This window comes from Dreissena polymorpha, chromosome 15 (genome assembly GCF_020536995.1).
Source record: "Dreissena polymorpha isolate Duluth1 chromosome 15, UMN_Dpol_1.0, whole genome shotgun sequence".
NCBI lineage: Eukaryota > Metazoa > Mollusca > Bivalvia > Myida > Dreissenidae > Dreissena > Dreissena polymorpha.
The window spans coordinates 15,961,940-15,979,071 of NC_068369.1; the positions used below are offsets into that span (position 1 = coordinate 15,961,940).

The 17,132-nt window shown below is 37.1% G+C and overlaps 1 protein-coding gene and 1 non-coding gene across 4 annotated transcripts in view; both read right to left on the reverse strand.

The window, feature by feature from the left end:
• Positions 1 to 1,431: 1,431 nt before the first annotated feature.
• Positions 1,432 to 1,560, reverse strand: LOC127861319 (U4atac minor spliceosomal RNA). The gene has a single exon (XR_008040172.1). It is a non-coding gene; the product is annotated as a U4atac minor spliceosomal RNA (small nuclear RNA).
• Positions 1,561 to 5,651: 4,091 nt separating this feature from the next.
• LOC127861245 (ammonium transporter Rh type A-like) overlaps positions 5,652 to 17,132 on the reverse strand; it is a 42,928-nt gene continuing 31,447 nt past the window's right edge. For 2 of the 3 annotated variants that reach the window (XM_052399656.1, XM_052399658.1), the window contains exons 5-11: positions 16,591 to 16,754; positions 15,406 to 15,543; positions 12,402 to 12,535; positions 10,454 to 10,590; positions 9,245 to 9,374; positions 7,264 to 7,335; positions 5,652 to 6,459 (exon numbers count right to left, since the gene is read on the reverse strand). In XM_052399656.1, coding sequence (XP_052255616.1) covers positions 7,266 to 7,335; positions 9,245 to 9,374; positions 10,454 to 10,590; positions 12,402 to 12,535; positions 15,406 to 15,543; positions 16,591 to 16,754 — 773 coding nt within the window. In that variant the 3' untranslated portion in view covers positions 5,652 to 6,459; positions 7,264 to 7,265. Of the gene's footprint in view, positions 6,460 to 7,235; positions 7,336 to 9,244; positions 9,375 to 10,453; positions 10,591 to 12,401; positions 12,536 to 15,405; positions 15,544 to 16,590; positions 16,755 to 17,132 lie in introns of all 3 variants that reach the window. The other variant, XM_052399657.1, reaches the window with a different exon arrangement.

Consider the following 17,132-nt stretch of genomic DNA (forward strand, 5'->3'; position numbering starts at 1 on the left):
GCGTTCACATTTTGGCTATAGCTTTAAGAAACAATGATTTTGTATGGGTTAACTTTATTTTATGAAATATTTTACTAAATATTCGTTGATTATGAGTGTTAATGGGGCTTTAAATAATGTCTTGTACCATGTTTCTAACGAGCATGGTGTCCATTATTTATTAGGTAACGAGTGGCCGCTTTCGTTTGCTTTGAGTTTATGAAGATTTGCTTTCATTAAGTTCTTAAAAACGTCCACCTCTCGGTCACTATAGGGTTTAGCCCGTTTTTCGCTTATTTTTTTGTGACAGAGTCAGAGGCCATATTGGACAATGTTCGTCTGACAAATCGCGCGAAAACGACGTAATTTTCAGGGTTGCATTGTTGGTAATTTTACTGTGGTAAGTTAACAAATTTCAACGGTTAGGTTACAACGAAGTAACCATCGTTTATACAAATACAAATATCTTGCGGTAACATAACCATGTAAATAACTGCGTTAATCAAGTTACTAGAGTTAATATTAACCACTGTTTATACAATTGACCGCTGGACCTGTGTGAAATTTTTCTATATCTCATTAAAGGGTTCGGTATCCCGAACTTTTTATTTTTATACTGAACAAACTTTTGTGCATAGTGAACATTTTTGTATAAAGTAACGAGAACGAGTTCGATTACCCCAAACTTTTTATTTCAAAATTTTCAAACTTTTTTATCTGAAGTAACAAAAATGTTGATTGAATGGAAAAAAATAGATTTAGTCTTTATTAAAAATGAAAACAACAAATGTCCATATACACGTTTAGTGTGTGTTTATTACAGAGTAAACCCACGCGATTAAGGTTCATCCACTGTTTGACATATGAGACACCTTCACTTACAGCTTTGATCCCAATCCCTATCTTCTATGCGGGACGCTTGTCAGGAAGGCGATCGTAAGTACTGGTTTTGCCATGCTGGTGGATAAGAAATCAACCGTAAGAGAAGGATCTCGTTGCTTCGACCCCCTCCCCCCCCCCCCCCCCCCCCCCCCCCCCCCCCACACACACACATCTCTGGTTGAAACCAGTTTGTGGGTAAGCTACAGGGCATGAAAGAACTATTATCGTTACTACTGTCCACTCCTCTAACCCCGACCCTTAACCCATATCACCCCACCATAACCCATTGTACCCAACCATCCCCTCCTCTACCCCCCCCCCCTCGACCAATCCCCATCATTGCTTCAACCCCCAACCATCCTCCCTTGTCTACCCCTTCCCACCGCCCCGCTCTGTAGGAGAACATCATACCCACTGGGGCGGTATTTCTTGATTAAAAGCATAACATGTCACCTATCGACCGTTTACATCTTTGCCTAGATAAAAGAATGCGTGTAAAAAACAATATGTGTGAACTCACAATGGTTTACTTCCTTCCCACTAAAACGTATTTCTAGTGTTTACCAAAAGGTGTCCAAAAATTGCATCCGACTCGCCACGAGGGCGAGCGATGCGTGCTTTTATCTTTTGTTTGTTGTCAGCAGTCTCAACCTCACTAGACGTTCATTGGCTGAGCTCGCAACCCAAGATAAGGACGTTCAACTGTATGGCGTGATAAACTGGTGTATATTACTTTTTCTTATATCATTTTTATGTGCTAAAACAATTGTTGGTGTAGAGTTAAATTTGACATTATACGTTATTTATACAATGTTTTTATCATTTAATTTGATTGTTATAATGTTATCAGACATTTTTATTAAGTGAACTGGATTTAACATTGATTTTTTGAATGGTAATCACTGATGAGTGTTTGTTTTAAAATTGCTTAAGGGAAGTAATTCACTGAATTGTACTGACATGTAGGGTAACTCGGCATTGCGTTGTCTGAAATATTTCACAGTTGTTTACCTTGCACTTTGCTCGTTACAATCACACAATCGGTTTGCAGTGTAATACTAAAATCAAAGCGCTGAAGGCATTAAAGTTGCTCACTATTGCATAATCTTAGACGCAGCTCATTTTTCAAAATTATGTTATAGCTTTATAAAGGGGCATTGTCACGTTTTGGTAAATTGACACAATTTATTAAACGTTGCTTCAGATTCGCAAATTTTCGTTTTAGTTATGATATTTGTGAGGAAACAGTAATACTGAACATTTTCCATGCTCTAAAATAGCCATTATATGCATCTTTTAACGATTTAAAAACCTGAAAATTATAAAGCGTTGCAACGCGAAACGATTGAATAATTTGGAGAGTTCTGATGTTGTCGTTATATTATGTGAAACTACGAGGATTGCTTATCTAAATTATAAAATACACTCGTCATTGTATGAGCACGGGTGGCCGAGTGGTCTAAATGGTAGACTTTTACTCCAGGATTCTATGGGTCAGTGGTTCGAGCCCCGTTGATGGTTACTCTTTTTTCCCTTATTTTTTTATATTCTATTCTTGAGTTTTTTACTGGAACCTTTTAGATCCAATGTTTACATTTATCAATATAAAGCATTTTATAACAAACTTCAAAACATGCCAAAATCTGTGAATAGGCCCCTTTAAATCGCAACATTGAAATGAACACAACCCATTCCAATTGATAGAGAGTGTGTCTTAACGCACAGATCGAATTGTGTGTTTATCATTCATAATATTTCTTTTATATAGATAATTAAAACAGAATAACAACATGTATCTTTTTCAGAACGAAAGTATTAAAAATATTATTAAAATGTTATAATGAGAACCGGTTAAAAAATGCGATCATTATCATATTAAATGAATGCATGCATTTGTTGGACTATCGAATACCTATCACGCTAAGAATATAATTTCATGATGGAAATTCCCTTTACAAAACTTTTTTAGCACCATATACAATTCAAAATATACAATAAGATAAATGATGAAAATAAGCAAATAAATCAATATGCGAGCAGTAGTTTTTACTCACGAATTAGGTAGTCATAAAGACAGCGCTGTTTACCCTTACTTTGTTGTTGATTCATTTCTTGTTACCCTAGTAGTTCATACGGTGTCAATCAGTCTCTTACCTTAGCATCGGTATAGAAAACTCGTGCGCGTTTGCGGCGTAGCTGTTTTACCCAACATTTCACCTTAAATGACCTCTACATTACGCCAGCAGGCACGAATGAATACATTTGAATATTTTATAGGCTGAATCGAGAGAAATCCCCTGAAATTTGATTTCATCACTGTGTCTGTGCGCAGCGCAAAGGATGTAACACTGTTCAATGCACGGAATTCCGGACTCCTCTCTGCATGCTCAAACGATACATAGACACAAATTGTGGCCCAGTTACAATTATGCGTTAAAATCCATCTTGCATAATTTCAGGGTCTGTACTCGGTCATTAAATCTTCAGGGGATACATAATTGACTATCGATAGACACAATTTTGCTCTCAAGATGAGAGAAAAAAACACTTCATTGTCACGTTAAGAGAAAATCGTTAAATTATCTAACCACAAATGTTTCCGTACTCGGTTAGCACGTCTGGAAAGCGTTCATGAGCGCATGAATAGGCTACCTTTATTAACCAGTTTGCTGTATTTGCTTTTTTGAATTCAATTTTATATCGAAATGCATTGAGCTAAAATATGCCATTTACAACTCGTAAGGAGATTTAAAAAGACCCGCGTCATGCGAAAATGGGCCTTATGCCATATGCGCCCATTATAGCTATAGCCCACCCAACCTGCGCATCTCTCAGTCTGGTCAAGAGATACATCATGAGACCATAAAACCTTAAGTGATTTTATAGCGGACAGCACCGCCTATGACCAGACTACGCAAATGCACAGGCTGGGCTTGAGCTACTCTAGCCGAAACGCCATAAGACCAATTTTCGCATGACGCGGCTATGAATGTGTGATTACAATGCTTCGAAAGAAAACTGCGTTTAAAATCTTATCTAACGATCTAGTTCGATGGTGATGAAATAAAATTATAAGCCAGGTGAGGACACATATGATGTGAACTCTCGTATTTTAATTTGTACATATATCACTATTGTGTGGTTTGACAATAATAACACACATTACATGCGGTGAATATGCGACTGACAAGTGAAAACACACACCCAATAGTTTAGCTTTTGTTTTCAATTTAATTATTTAGAAGCGTTAATTTCAAACGTTATTTCAAAGTCATCATTTTCGCAACTCATCTTTAACGTTTTATAAATTGAGAAATATGAATATGAACAAGAGATGTGTTTGTCAGAAACACAACGCCCCCTACTGCGCCGCTTTAAAGCCATATATTTGACCTTTGACCTTGAACGATGACCTTGACCTTTCACCACTCAAAATGTGCAGCTCCATGAGATACACATGCATGCAAAGTATCAAGTTGCTATCTTCAATATTGAAAAAGTTATGGGCAATGTTAAAGTTTTCGGACGGACGGACTGACGGACAGTTCAACTGCTATATGCCACCTTACCGGGGCCATAACAAGCTTAACCATATACTATTGCGCTGTTATCGCCTGTACAATTGAGAATACATGATACATCGCTGCTATCTGTTGAGAACAAAAGAGCGTTTTCCAGTCATATCCAATTTAACCCCGCTGTTGTAGCGAGCACTATCAACGAGGTTACGCAACAAATGCGTGATAGTGTATTGCACTCTCGATATAATATACTTGTTGATCAGCAATCGAACAACTAAAATAAGACAGTATACATTCTTTTAAGAAGAGGGAGTATATCGCTTTTAACCTGACGGTTGGATGGTGTGATCCGTTTAACCAATTCATGTCTGACCTACGGTCCGGTATTGGCCGTTTGTTAGTAGGGCGGAATCATTCTATACATAGATGGTGACGTCACTACGTTATTGTCAACTCTATACTAAGACGCATCACATTCCCCTGGTTTAGGGAATTATGCTTCCGCCAAAGTAGTTCTGCGTAGGAATGAAAATGTTAGTATTGAAAGAAAAATTGGCTTTATTGTGTGTTTAAAACGGAATGTTGTTTAAAGAAATGTTATTAAATTATATTTAAATGTGATTTTGAATCTCTATTATAGATTGATAGCGATTATCATAAGCACGATTACCTGACCTTCTTTCGCTTTCACTTTTCACTCGTAAAAGAAGTGCTACCCACAATTTCTTTCGCGTTAGTACACAGGTCATTAAGTACACGATGGGGCGGAATGGAAGACGCCCATTGATTTGTTAAAGGGGCCTTAAAACGTTTTGTTAAATTGATATAAAAAAATGTTCCAGAATCGACAATTTTCGTTGTAGTTAAAATATTTTTTGAGGAAACAGTAATACCGAACATTTACCATGCTCTAAAATATCCATTATACGCATCTTTTGACGATTTAAAAAACCTGAAAATTATAAAGCGTTGCAACGCGAAATGATTGAATAATTTGGAGCGTTCTGTTGTACTCTTTAAAAATAAAAAATATAATTATATAATTATCGGATTAAAATAAACATTCAAATGTCAACCAGCGCAATTCAGTAAGAAAGCAGCCAACGGCAAAACGTTTTGTTTATTTTTATTGATTGTCTTATTTTTCGTTATATACCTGTACTTAAACATAAACATATACCAAATGTTTACAAAAAAGAGAACTATATAAAATGCAAACTACAATACCATTATATAATATACATATAAAACAACATAACATAATAAAATTATACTATTTGACAAGATTTTAATAAATGCCTGAAATAAACAAATATTTAAATGTGTTTACATTTGCAGCACTGACAGTAAAACTAGAAACAGAAATTACACAGAGAAAAAAAGGGAGTTATTGATTAATAAACCTTTGCTCTGTAATGACATTAGCGTTTCATGATAATCTTAACACATATGTGAATATATAGGCTATCGACATTGATATAAACAACACACATCTGAATAAAGTGAACATTACACTTTTAGGATAGGCATATTTGTACCATAATACATTTTAATATTGTGTTCACGTTTATAGCAAATTAATTATATTGGATACATGTCTATAAACACATATATATTTCACGGTATAATGTATTTAGGAAGTATTGATTTATTTGATTACAATTATTTTCTTAGTATAAGAAAACATCAATCGCTGTAGCTAATTACCAGTCTCGCAAAATGTAATTTTTGTCTGAATTATATTTTATGATTTATTTCTGGCTCTAACGTTTTTGTACTATGACGGTCTTGCACGAAAGTGACGAAATCTACCATAATGCCTTTATGCAGGGATACATATTTCGGCGGGTTCATTTGCATTTTGCGACAATTCGGCTGATGATTTAATTAATTCAAATGACACTCTGGTATTTGTTTAATGCATTCATTCAACGATGACTCGTCTGTGACAACATTGTGTGACCATGCTATAGTAAAGTTTATAAGCACTCGCTGAGTATACTTCAGGCTGTCTTTTTCATTCCGGACCTTTTCCGTGGAAACCCGTGTCGCATCATCTTGGCCGCTTATAAAAAGGCTGAAAATACACGGACCACTTTGGCTATTTATTATTATGCCACTCATAGCTGGGTTGCTTTGCTCAAAGCATCTGAATGTATGTTTATTATTAAGTTAAAATTTGGTTAGATTGTACAAGGATTTTAAAGTCAGGATTTATTTTTAAACTGCATCATTTCATGCCGGGTTACATAAGTATTAAATTACATTTCAAAATATGCATTTCCATGTGATGCACGACATATGTATATACTTAGTATAAGTAAGTAAAAATATATATACAACTGAGAACAAATATATAATAACTTAAGAAACAGGCATAATTGCAAACGTTCGACCGATCGGTCAATTATTCTTTTTTAAAGAAATAAGACAAGATGTACATATATTGCATACATACTTTGTTAAAAAAAACGTAGTTGTTTCAAAATAGTAGTTGGTCAATATTAAGCGTGACCCGATTTAAATCAGAACCATGGTAACGATATTTTTTTGACTGATTGTCTTTTCTAAAAATAACAAGGGTCGTATCACTCCACTATAGCACTCAGTTTACTTTAACACTTTGCATGCTGGGAAATTTGTCTTCTGCTAAAATGTCGTCTGCTGAATTTCTAAAATTAGCATTTTCTTCGATTTTTTTCAAACATTACTATCAGAATAGCAAACAGTTTGGATCCTGATGAGACGCCACGTTCAGTGGCGTCTCATCTGGATCCAAACTGTTTGCAAAGGCCTTCAAAATTCGCAGCCCGTACTTATCAATGATATAAGAAAAAACACACTCTCGGATACCAAAATTCCATTTAGAAGGGTAACCCACGTTTAAAGATGTATGCCATGTTCGCCCACAGTTGTTCGCTGTCGAAGCTCCATTTCTTTGTGCTTATCACCACTGAAACACAATGTACATGCAAGAATGATCCATTAACCCATTTAAGCCTAGTAAACACTCACATCCTTCTAAATTGGGTCAATTTATTTCCAAACTAAGGGATGTCTAGTATATTTATTTCTATATTTAGAATATTTCTTGCAGAAATTCTTTTAAGCAAACAACGCATACCTTGATGAGACGCCGCATCATGCGGCGTCTCATCTGGGTCTACGCTGATTGCCAGGGCCTTTTTTCTAGACGCTAGGCATAGATGGGTTAAAGGGGCTTTTTTCACGTTTTGGTAAACAGACAAAATTAAAAAAAGTTGTTTCAGATTTGCAAATTTTTATCTAAGTTATGATATTTCTGAGGAAACAGTAATACCGAACATATACCATGCTCTAAAATATCTATTATATGCATCTTTTGAAGATTTGAAAACCTGAAAATTATTAAGCGTTGCAACGCGAAACGATTGAATAATTTGGCAAGTTCTGTTGTTGTCGCTATATTTTGTGAAACTACGAGGATTGCATATGTAAAGTATAAAATACATTTCTCATTGTATGAGCACGGATGGCCGATTGGTCTAAGCGGTAGACTTTTACTCCACAAGGACTCCACGGGTTAGTGGTTCGAGCCCAGTTGAGGGTTGCTCTCTTTTTTTTTTGAAATTGTATTCTTGTTCTTTTACTGGAGCTTTTTAGATCCAATCTTTACATTTTATCAATATAAAGCATTTAATGACAAACTTCAATGCATGCCAAAATCTTTGAAAAGGCCCCTTTGAATCCGTAGAAAAACATAGTTAAACTGTGTACAATTTAGCCTCGTTTTGGGAAAACTGGGCTTAATGCATGTACGCAAAGTATCGTCCTAGATTAGCACGTGCATTTACACAGGCTTATCCGGGACGAAACTTTCCGCGTAAACTGGGTTTTCGCAAAGAAGAGATTTCATTTAAACGAAAAACACAACAGCGTAAAGTGCTGTTCATGACTTAAAGGGGCCTTTTCACAGATTTTGGCATTTTTTAACTTATTCATTAAATGCTTTATATCGATAAATGTAAACATTGGATCGTAAAAGCTCCAGTAAAAAATCAAGAATAAAATTAAAAAAAGGAAAAGAACATTGCCCGGACCAGGTTTCGAACCAGTGACCCTTGGAGTCCTGCCAGAGTCCTGAAGTAAAAACGCTTTAGCCTACTGAGCTATTCCGCCGAGTACATATATTTGAAGTATTTTATACCTTATATAAGCAATCTTCGTAGTTTCACAAAATTTAACGACAAAAACAGAACTCTCCAAATTATTCAATCGTTTCGCGTTGCAACGCTTTATAAATTTTAGGTTTTAAAATCGTCAAATGATGCATATAATGGCTATACAAGACCATGGTAAATGTTCAGTATTACTGTTTCCTCACAAATATCATAACTAAAACGAAAATTTGCGAATCTGAAACAACTTTTTTCAATTTTGTCAATTTACCAAAGCGTGAAAAGATCCCTTTAAATAAGTAATATGGGACGAGATTTTACCCACATGCATTACAATCAGTTTTCCCCGATCGCGGCTTAATGTATTAATTGTGTAACCAAATAATATAAAAGATTTCACCATTTACATTTTTTTTGTATTTTTATTACTGGATACCAGAAGCGCTTGGAAGGAGATTTGTTTATAAATGTATGTTTAAAAACACCAACTTGATCAAAAGAACTTTGCATCGATTTGAATTATATATTCGCTTAAACAATCGTATTTTTTTATACGCAAACTTTGTGATGATGGTATCTTAAGAAAAAAAGAGTATGAATGAAACATTTTTTTTTACATTATTTAACTTTTTAAAGATAGTTTAAGATACCTTAAGATACCTTAGCGGAAACTAACATAATATTTATTTTGACCTAGCATCTTACTTTTGTTCCCCGCCGTGTTTCATGGGCAGGTGCTCTTCTTCATGGAGAACCCAGAAAACTGAGTCCTCGAACATGTCGTCTGCGTCCTTGATCTGATCTTGATCGAATATCGGCAGCTTCATCATGAACCCTGGTAAATACAGTCAACAATATTGTTAAGGCAGTTTTATGATGGGACATGGCAAATACAGTCAACAATACTGTTAAGGCAGTTTCATGGTGAGACATGGCAATACAGTCAACAATATTGTTAAGGCAGTTTCATGGTGAGACATGGCAAATACAGTCAACAATATTGTTAAGGCAGTTTCATGGTGAAACCTGTCAAAAACAGTCAACAAAATTGAAAAGGAAACTTTATGATGAAACCTTGCAAATATAATCAACAGAATTGTAAAGGCAGCCGCGTGATGAAACAAATACAGTCAACAAAATTGATAAGACAGCCTCATAATTAAACTTGGTAAATACAATCAAAACAAGTGTAAAGGCAGTTTCGCGATAAAAGTTGGCGATTCAAAAAGAAGCGATGAGACAGCCAGTTGAAAAGCTTGTACTACAAGAGAATCTTTTATTTTATGTTGTGTATCATACTTCAGAAATTCTCAGCCTTTCAAGCGATACACAATTTTTATTGGTTTGATAGTGTGTACAACTAGATGAAGTCAATGCCAGATAATACCGCATCAACATCAAACACCGACGTTTGTTTAGGTCGCCGTGGCGTAGTATATATGGTGTCCGCCTTGCGACCGGGAGGTCACATTTTCTTTACCACTGCGGAAGAGTTCTTTAGATCTTCCCCAATGAAAGGTGCGGTTTAAAGTCTGCTTCGATATGCATGTTCAGCCGACTTCGACATAAACTGGGATTTAAGTCGTCCGTTTACATATGGTGCACAAGCAAACCACGGCACATTGACTTACATGTATTTCCCTCACAGGTACCTATTCATACACCTGGGTGGAGAGGAGCAAGCGTGGGATTAATGTGTTGCTCAGAAAGATCCAGTGCCCTGGGCTGGATTTGAACCAGGGACCTTCCGATCCCTAGACCAGCATCCTACCACTAGAACACTGTCCCCACTGACACCAAGTACTGGTTCTAATTCGGAAACGGACTTAAGGGCGTTTCAATAAACCTGCGGCCTTCAACAGTAATCCAGCTAAAATTAATAGGTTTAAACTAAGTACCGGCGACGAAGCTTACCAGTGATGATGCCGGTGAATATGGCGATCCCGAGGGTGAGCGCGAGGGCAGCCATCTGGTACCCGCCCTGCTGAATATTCGTCCATCCCTTGCCACCCTCGGATATCGGAGCTGTGTGGGGAAATATCTGGTGGTAGCTGCGCGGAGAAAACCGCAGTTATACAGAATAATGACGCAGTTATACAGAATAATGACGCAGTTATACAGAATAATGATGCAGTTATACAGAATAATAACGCAGTTATACAGAATAATGACGCAGTTATACAGAATAATGACGCAGTAATACAGAATAATGACGCAGTTAAACAGAATAATGACGCAGTTAAACAGAATAATGACGCAGTTATACAGAATAATGACGCAGTTATACAGAATAATGACGCAGTTATACAGAATAATGACGCAGTTATACAGAATAATGACGCAGTTATACAGAATAATGACGCAGTTCTACAGAATAATGACGCAGTTATACAGAATAATGACGCAGTTATACAGAATAATGACACAGTTCTACAGAATAATGATGCAGTTTTACAGAATAATGACGCAGTTATACATAATAAAGACGCAGTTTCACAGAATAATGACGCAGTTTTACAGAATAATGACACAGTTCTCCAGAATAATGACGCAGTTATACAGAATAATGACGCAGTTATACAGAATAATGACGCAGTTTTACAGAAAAAATGACGCAGTTATACAGATTAATGACGCAGTTATACAGAATAATGAGCCTACTTCTGGGAAAACTGGGTTTACTGCTCGACCGTTAAGTGTCGTCCGCACATGCTAATCATGAACGACACTTTCCGCCTAAAATAGATTTTCGCGAAGAAGATACTTCGTTTTCCATACAAGTGGAAACTGTCGTACCTGGTTAGCCTGTGCAATCTGCACACGTTAATCTTGGATGACACTTAAAGCGCATTCATTAAGCCCAGTTTTTCAGAACAAGGCATACATGATTATGAAAATATCAAATTACACGCGACTTATCTACACACTATCTTAATTCTAATCAGTTTTGAGGCATTGGAATTAATAAATATATAAACAAGAGTAGAACGATCTGCACATATCGACAATCTTATATGACAATTCATTATTGGTCAAATGGGCAATACATCGATGCATCGAAACGAATTGCTGCAACCAATAATCTATAGTTCAGATTCCGAAATAGGCTCAAGTCTAAACTCTAAATTGGCACCTGCACACAAGTTGACTACATATCCCTCGTAGACACCAAGTACTGGTTCTAGGCCCAGGAAACGGACTCGAGAGCCTTTATATTAGCCTTAGGCTTTCGATGCAATCGAGCTAAAATAAATAGGTTTAAACTAAGTTGACTACAGTGTAACACTTCAGAAGGGATTTAGCTCTCGTAGAATCTCCACATTGTCTTTTTTCCATAGTTTAATGCGCCCGACTTCATTCTCCCGCCTCCTCCTCATAAAAGATACTATAGCTCAAGTTTAGACTCCTTAATTCGCAAGGCGACAACATTTGTCAACAGTTTAATGCCCCCCCCCCCTCCCTCCAAAATGGTTGCAGCTCTAGTTCATACTCTAAACTTATCATTTCGATCACACATGCCAATAGCTTTACAGTTTTATTCTCCCACCAAGATTATAATGGCTGAAGCTCTAATGAGACTCCACAATTCCAAAAGTGTATATACTAAATGTTTAGAAAATCCGTCCCAGCCCGACCCGGCAAAAAGAATTACCGCAAATCTACTTTAGACGACAACATTAGCATTTCGAAAAAAAATGCAATCACTTTAATATCCCCTCCTCGGGTTAAAAAGCACGTCCCATGTTGCTTTAGCTCTATAACCCCCCCCCCCCCCCCCTCCGGCAAAAAGCACGTCACATATTGGCAAAGCTCTATAAACCCCCTTCCGGCGAAAACACGTCACATATTAGTAACTCCCTACCTTTGACCCCACTTCTCGGTTGAGCCCATGGCCGCCAGGACGGCGCCGGCAATCGCCGCAAGCAGAGCCGGCATGCCGTGCAGGTTGTGGACGCCACACGTGTCATGGATGCGCAACTTGTCTGCCAGGAACGCCTTAAACAGAAATAGGGGTTGATTTGTTACACGGTTTCTTACTGACCATGTAAATTATGATCAACACCAGGAAAAGACTGAGGCCAATTGTATAAATCTGGATAACGTAAGCCAATCAAAAATATAACCTTTTCGGATTAAGATAACCATAGTAAAAAACATTGACTAAATCTTATCCAAAAAGTACATCTGTTTGTTTTTATATTTGTATACAATCACTGACCAAAAAGATAACATAAACATGAAGATAATCAAAAGTTATCCGCTGGATTAGAAGTCGGATATGTCGGGAGGTTCTGCGACGATGTCTGATAGCAGCCAATGGATTCGGGACGCTATCGGAACTCAACCTCCGCGCAGAGATTTGACTACATTCATAACCAACCACGTGATGATAACCTAGTCACGTGGTACAATAATTTTACCGTTTACTTTTTATAATTTAGGTAATATATTTTTTATCACGAACCTAAACTTATACACTATATTCAAAATATAAAAGAAAATGATATTACTTTTTAGAATGCAATACTTAAAAAACAAAATAAAAATCCTACCAAATCTGGTAGGATTTACTTGTCATGACAGAGATTGTATGTTAGAGCAAGGAACGAGAACTCTGCGTGGAGATTGATCGAAACTAAGAAGACACGATTGTTTTATTTTATGAAAAACAATGAAGATCGCGCCCTGTTGGTCTTTATCAATGGGCAGGGAATTGACTCAAAAATTGTAAATACAAAATACAACAACCTTTGTTCAGAGGCAGGTCAACGTGCCGTATAGAAAACTGATTAACACAAACATACAAAAGACACCATTTTTCGTGCACTTCTTTAAAAATTAACGTGAAAACAACAAGCACTCAACAGGGTGCAGGATCAACGGGGTTTACACACGGGCTGGACAGAATGAAAACACACCGTTTACAACTATATTTTTGCAAAAATCTCAAGTTATTGAAATATGTTTGCAAAAATCTTTAGTGCATTAAAGACCGTTTTGTTATAGTTTGTGCCGTCATCTTTAGATTTAATAATACATTATTGAATGCGTCTGAAATCGTTGCCAACATTTCACGTTGCGTGCAGCATAACCGTGTATATGAATGTGTGTACATATCGAATCTTTGGCCAAGAAAACAGGCTTATTTAAAGGGATCTTTTCACGTTTTGGTAAATTGACACAATTGAAAAAAGTTGTTTCAGATTCGCAAATTTTCGTTTTAGTTATGATATTTGTGAGAAAACAGTAATAGTGAACATTTACCATGGTCTAATATAGCCATTATATGCATCTTTTGACGATTTAAAGACCTGAAAATTATAAAGCGTTGCAACGCGAAACGATTGAATAATTTGGAGAGTTCTGTTGTTGTCGTTTATTTGTTTGAAACTACGAAAATTGCTTATATAAAGTATAAAATACGTCTCTCATAAATACGTGGCAGGATGGCCGAGCGGTCAAATTGGTTTTTACTCTAGGACTCCGGGGGTCACTGGTTCGAGCCCTGATGCGGTCTACTTTTTTTTCCTTTTTTAAATTTTATTTTTGATTTTTACTCGAACTGTTTAGATCCAATATAAAGCATTTAATGACAAACTTCAAAACATGCCAACATCTGTGAAAAGGCCCCTGTAATAAAGTAATTCTGATGTTTTTCCCAATGCCATACTCCGCATGAAAAAACTGTCTTTTATGCACTAGTTGAAATTCTTCGAACAAAAATTGTTTACCGGTATTTTTTACATCCATTATCATCCATTTGTGAACCCCTTAAAGTCACGTGATCCTGCACCGTGTCATGCAAATCATTTACTGCTCATTACTGTAACGAGCATTTTATCTGAGCTAACAAGTTTCTAATTGACATATAAAAAGAGAAGCGTAAATATAGGCTTTATATCCGCAATAATTTCAGAGTAGGATGCGTGGAGATAAAAAGCATATTCATCGCATATCAGATCAAATGGTATAGGTGAAATCATTAACATCTGTAATGAATCGTTATCGGTAATAAGGGAATGCTGGATTCGGTGGGATTAAGGGGTGCTCTTTAATAATTTGTGTAGCAGTTGGAATTTGCCCTTTAACATCGCTGATAAAAGCAGGTATTAATATTCTCTATAATATGGAAATCATAAATTAGACCCACTAAGACGGGTTTTGTGTGTGTTGGAAATTAGCAAATAAGCATTTCATTTAGTACCGGTATATCATGTTTTTATATAGGTCATTGAAATACTTAAAATACTATTCTGAAGAGATGTTAGCTTCGATTTCGGTTTTTAATCATTTCAGTGTACATGCAGGTAGCTTGTAATTATAGAAATGCAATTTGAATTAAATGCTGTACAATTCCAGATCAGTATATAGTTTTGGAGTGTTGTATATTTTCTTTTGAATTTTTGAAAAATTATCACACGTTGGGACGTACGCCGCATAAAATAAATTTACCCGCAGTTGCTTAAATAATGCTTCTTTTGTCACAAACAAATACATTATATTGAAATAATGTATACTGAAACGGTTTCATTTTTTAAAGATGGATATGCCCTCTTCCAATAATTGCACAAAGCAACGCCAAGTCAATGACATTCGCACAAATGCAAGCGACATCGGAAAACATGGTTTCGGCAGTGAGATTTCAACAAAAACACAGTGCGCCAATAAACGCACCTCAAACATTATTCTGTCAATGTAATTCCCAATGAATAGCACCGAAATGTTGCATACACATTAAGGATACAGGAAATAACCACAGAATGCATGGTTGTGATTGCTAAATTACTTTTAAACCAGAAGAGAAAAGGATCTTGTTCGAAATAAGCACTATTTTTGAACGGAACACCTCGTGAACGTCGACTTACCGAGCCAAATCTATACCCAGTGACCGATATGATGGCGGCAACAGAACCCATGATGAGGGCGCCGAACGGATGTAGCGGCATGTTGGCGGTCGTACCAACAGCCACTCCGCCGGCGAGCGTGGAATTCTGTATATACTCCTGGAAAATAATCAAATGAAATATTTTAGCATCGCTATAGGCATACTGGGCGTAATACACGTGCATAGAGTGTCACCTATAATAAGTCTGCGGCTGCGCAGTCCGCATACTCTTATCAGGGACGACGCTCGGCTTAAAATGGATTTTCGATAAGAAGAGACTTCTTTAAAAAAAGGTTGTCCCTGATTAGCCTGTGATGTCTGCACAAGCTAATATGGAACGACACTTTTGCAGACGCGCGTCTAATTTTACGGTGACACTTTGTCCGGTTTTCACCAAACGAGGCTCATTTAATCTCAAAATACGCCATTGTACGCCTAACCATTTTGAATTTCCCGTTCTTATCATAGATGGCGCACAGAGCAAACCTTACCATTTTGATCTTCCCATTCTAATCGTAGATGGCGCAAATCTTGCAATTTTTATATACCGTTTTCGTGAAAGATTGCGCAAGAGCAAACCTTACCATTATGAACTTTCCGTTCTCCACAAAGATGGCACACTTACCATTTTGAATTGCCTGTCTTGTCATTGATGGCTCACAGAGCAAACCTTACAATCTGGAATTTTCCGTTATCATCATAGATGGCGTACTTTCCATTTTTATTTCCTATTATCTGCATAGATCGAGCACTTACCATTTTAATTTTTCCATTTTTGTAATAGATTGCGCACTTACCATTTTGAATAAACCGTTCTCGCCTGGATTGCGCACTAACAATTTTGAATATCCCGTTCTCGTCATAGATTGCGCACAAAACCTTTTGAATTTCCCGTTCTTGACATAGCTGGCGCACTTAACATTTTGAATTTCTCGTTCTCGCCACAGATAGCGCACTTGCCAGTTTGAATTTCCCGTTCTCGTCATAGATGACGCACTTACCATTTTGAATTTCCCGTTCTTGACATAGCTGGCGCACTTACCATTTTGAATTACTCGTTCTCGCCACAGATAGCGCACTTGCCAGTTTGAATTACCCGTTCTCGTCATAGATGGCGCACTTACGATTTTGAATTTCCCGTTTTCTTCATAGATGGCGCACTTACCATTTTAAATTTTCCGTTTTCATCATAGATGGCACAAAGAGCGAACGTGACCACGGTGCATGCGGCGAGTGACAGGTACGTGTTAATGTAGGCTCGCTGCTGCTCGTCGTCCGACGCCGCGCCGCCGTTGAAACTCGGCCAATACAACCACAGGAAGATTGTACCTGGGCAAAAAATATCTGATGAGCGAATTTTAGTGATTGTTTATTTGTTATAGATGAGCCTCGATCTGGTAAACGGGGTTAGCTACACAGGCTTATTAGGGACTAGACTACACTGAATTCTTGCTATGAGAATACTTGCTGTCAACGAAAATTTCCATATAAGCGGAAAGTGTCGTCCCTGATTAGCCTGTGCGGACTGCACAAGTAAAGCTGGGGCGACAATTCACGCACATGCATTTAGCCCGGTTTTCTTGGAGCGAGGCTCATATCATAAAAGCATGTTTAGTAATTGTTTTACCATTCACAATCATATACAATGTAATTGTTTCCATATTGAACCATTCAAATTTTGGGGTTTTCCATTCCGGCGCCGAAAAG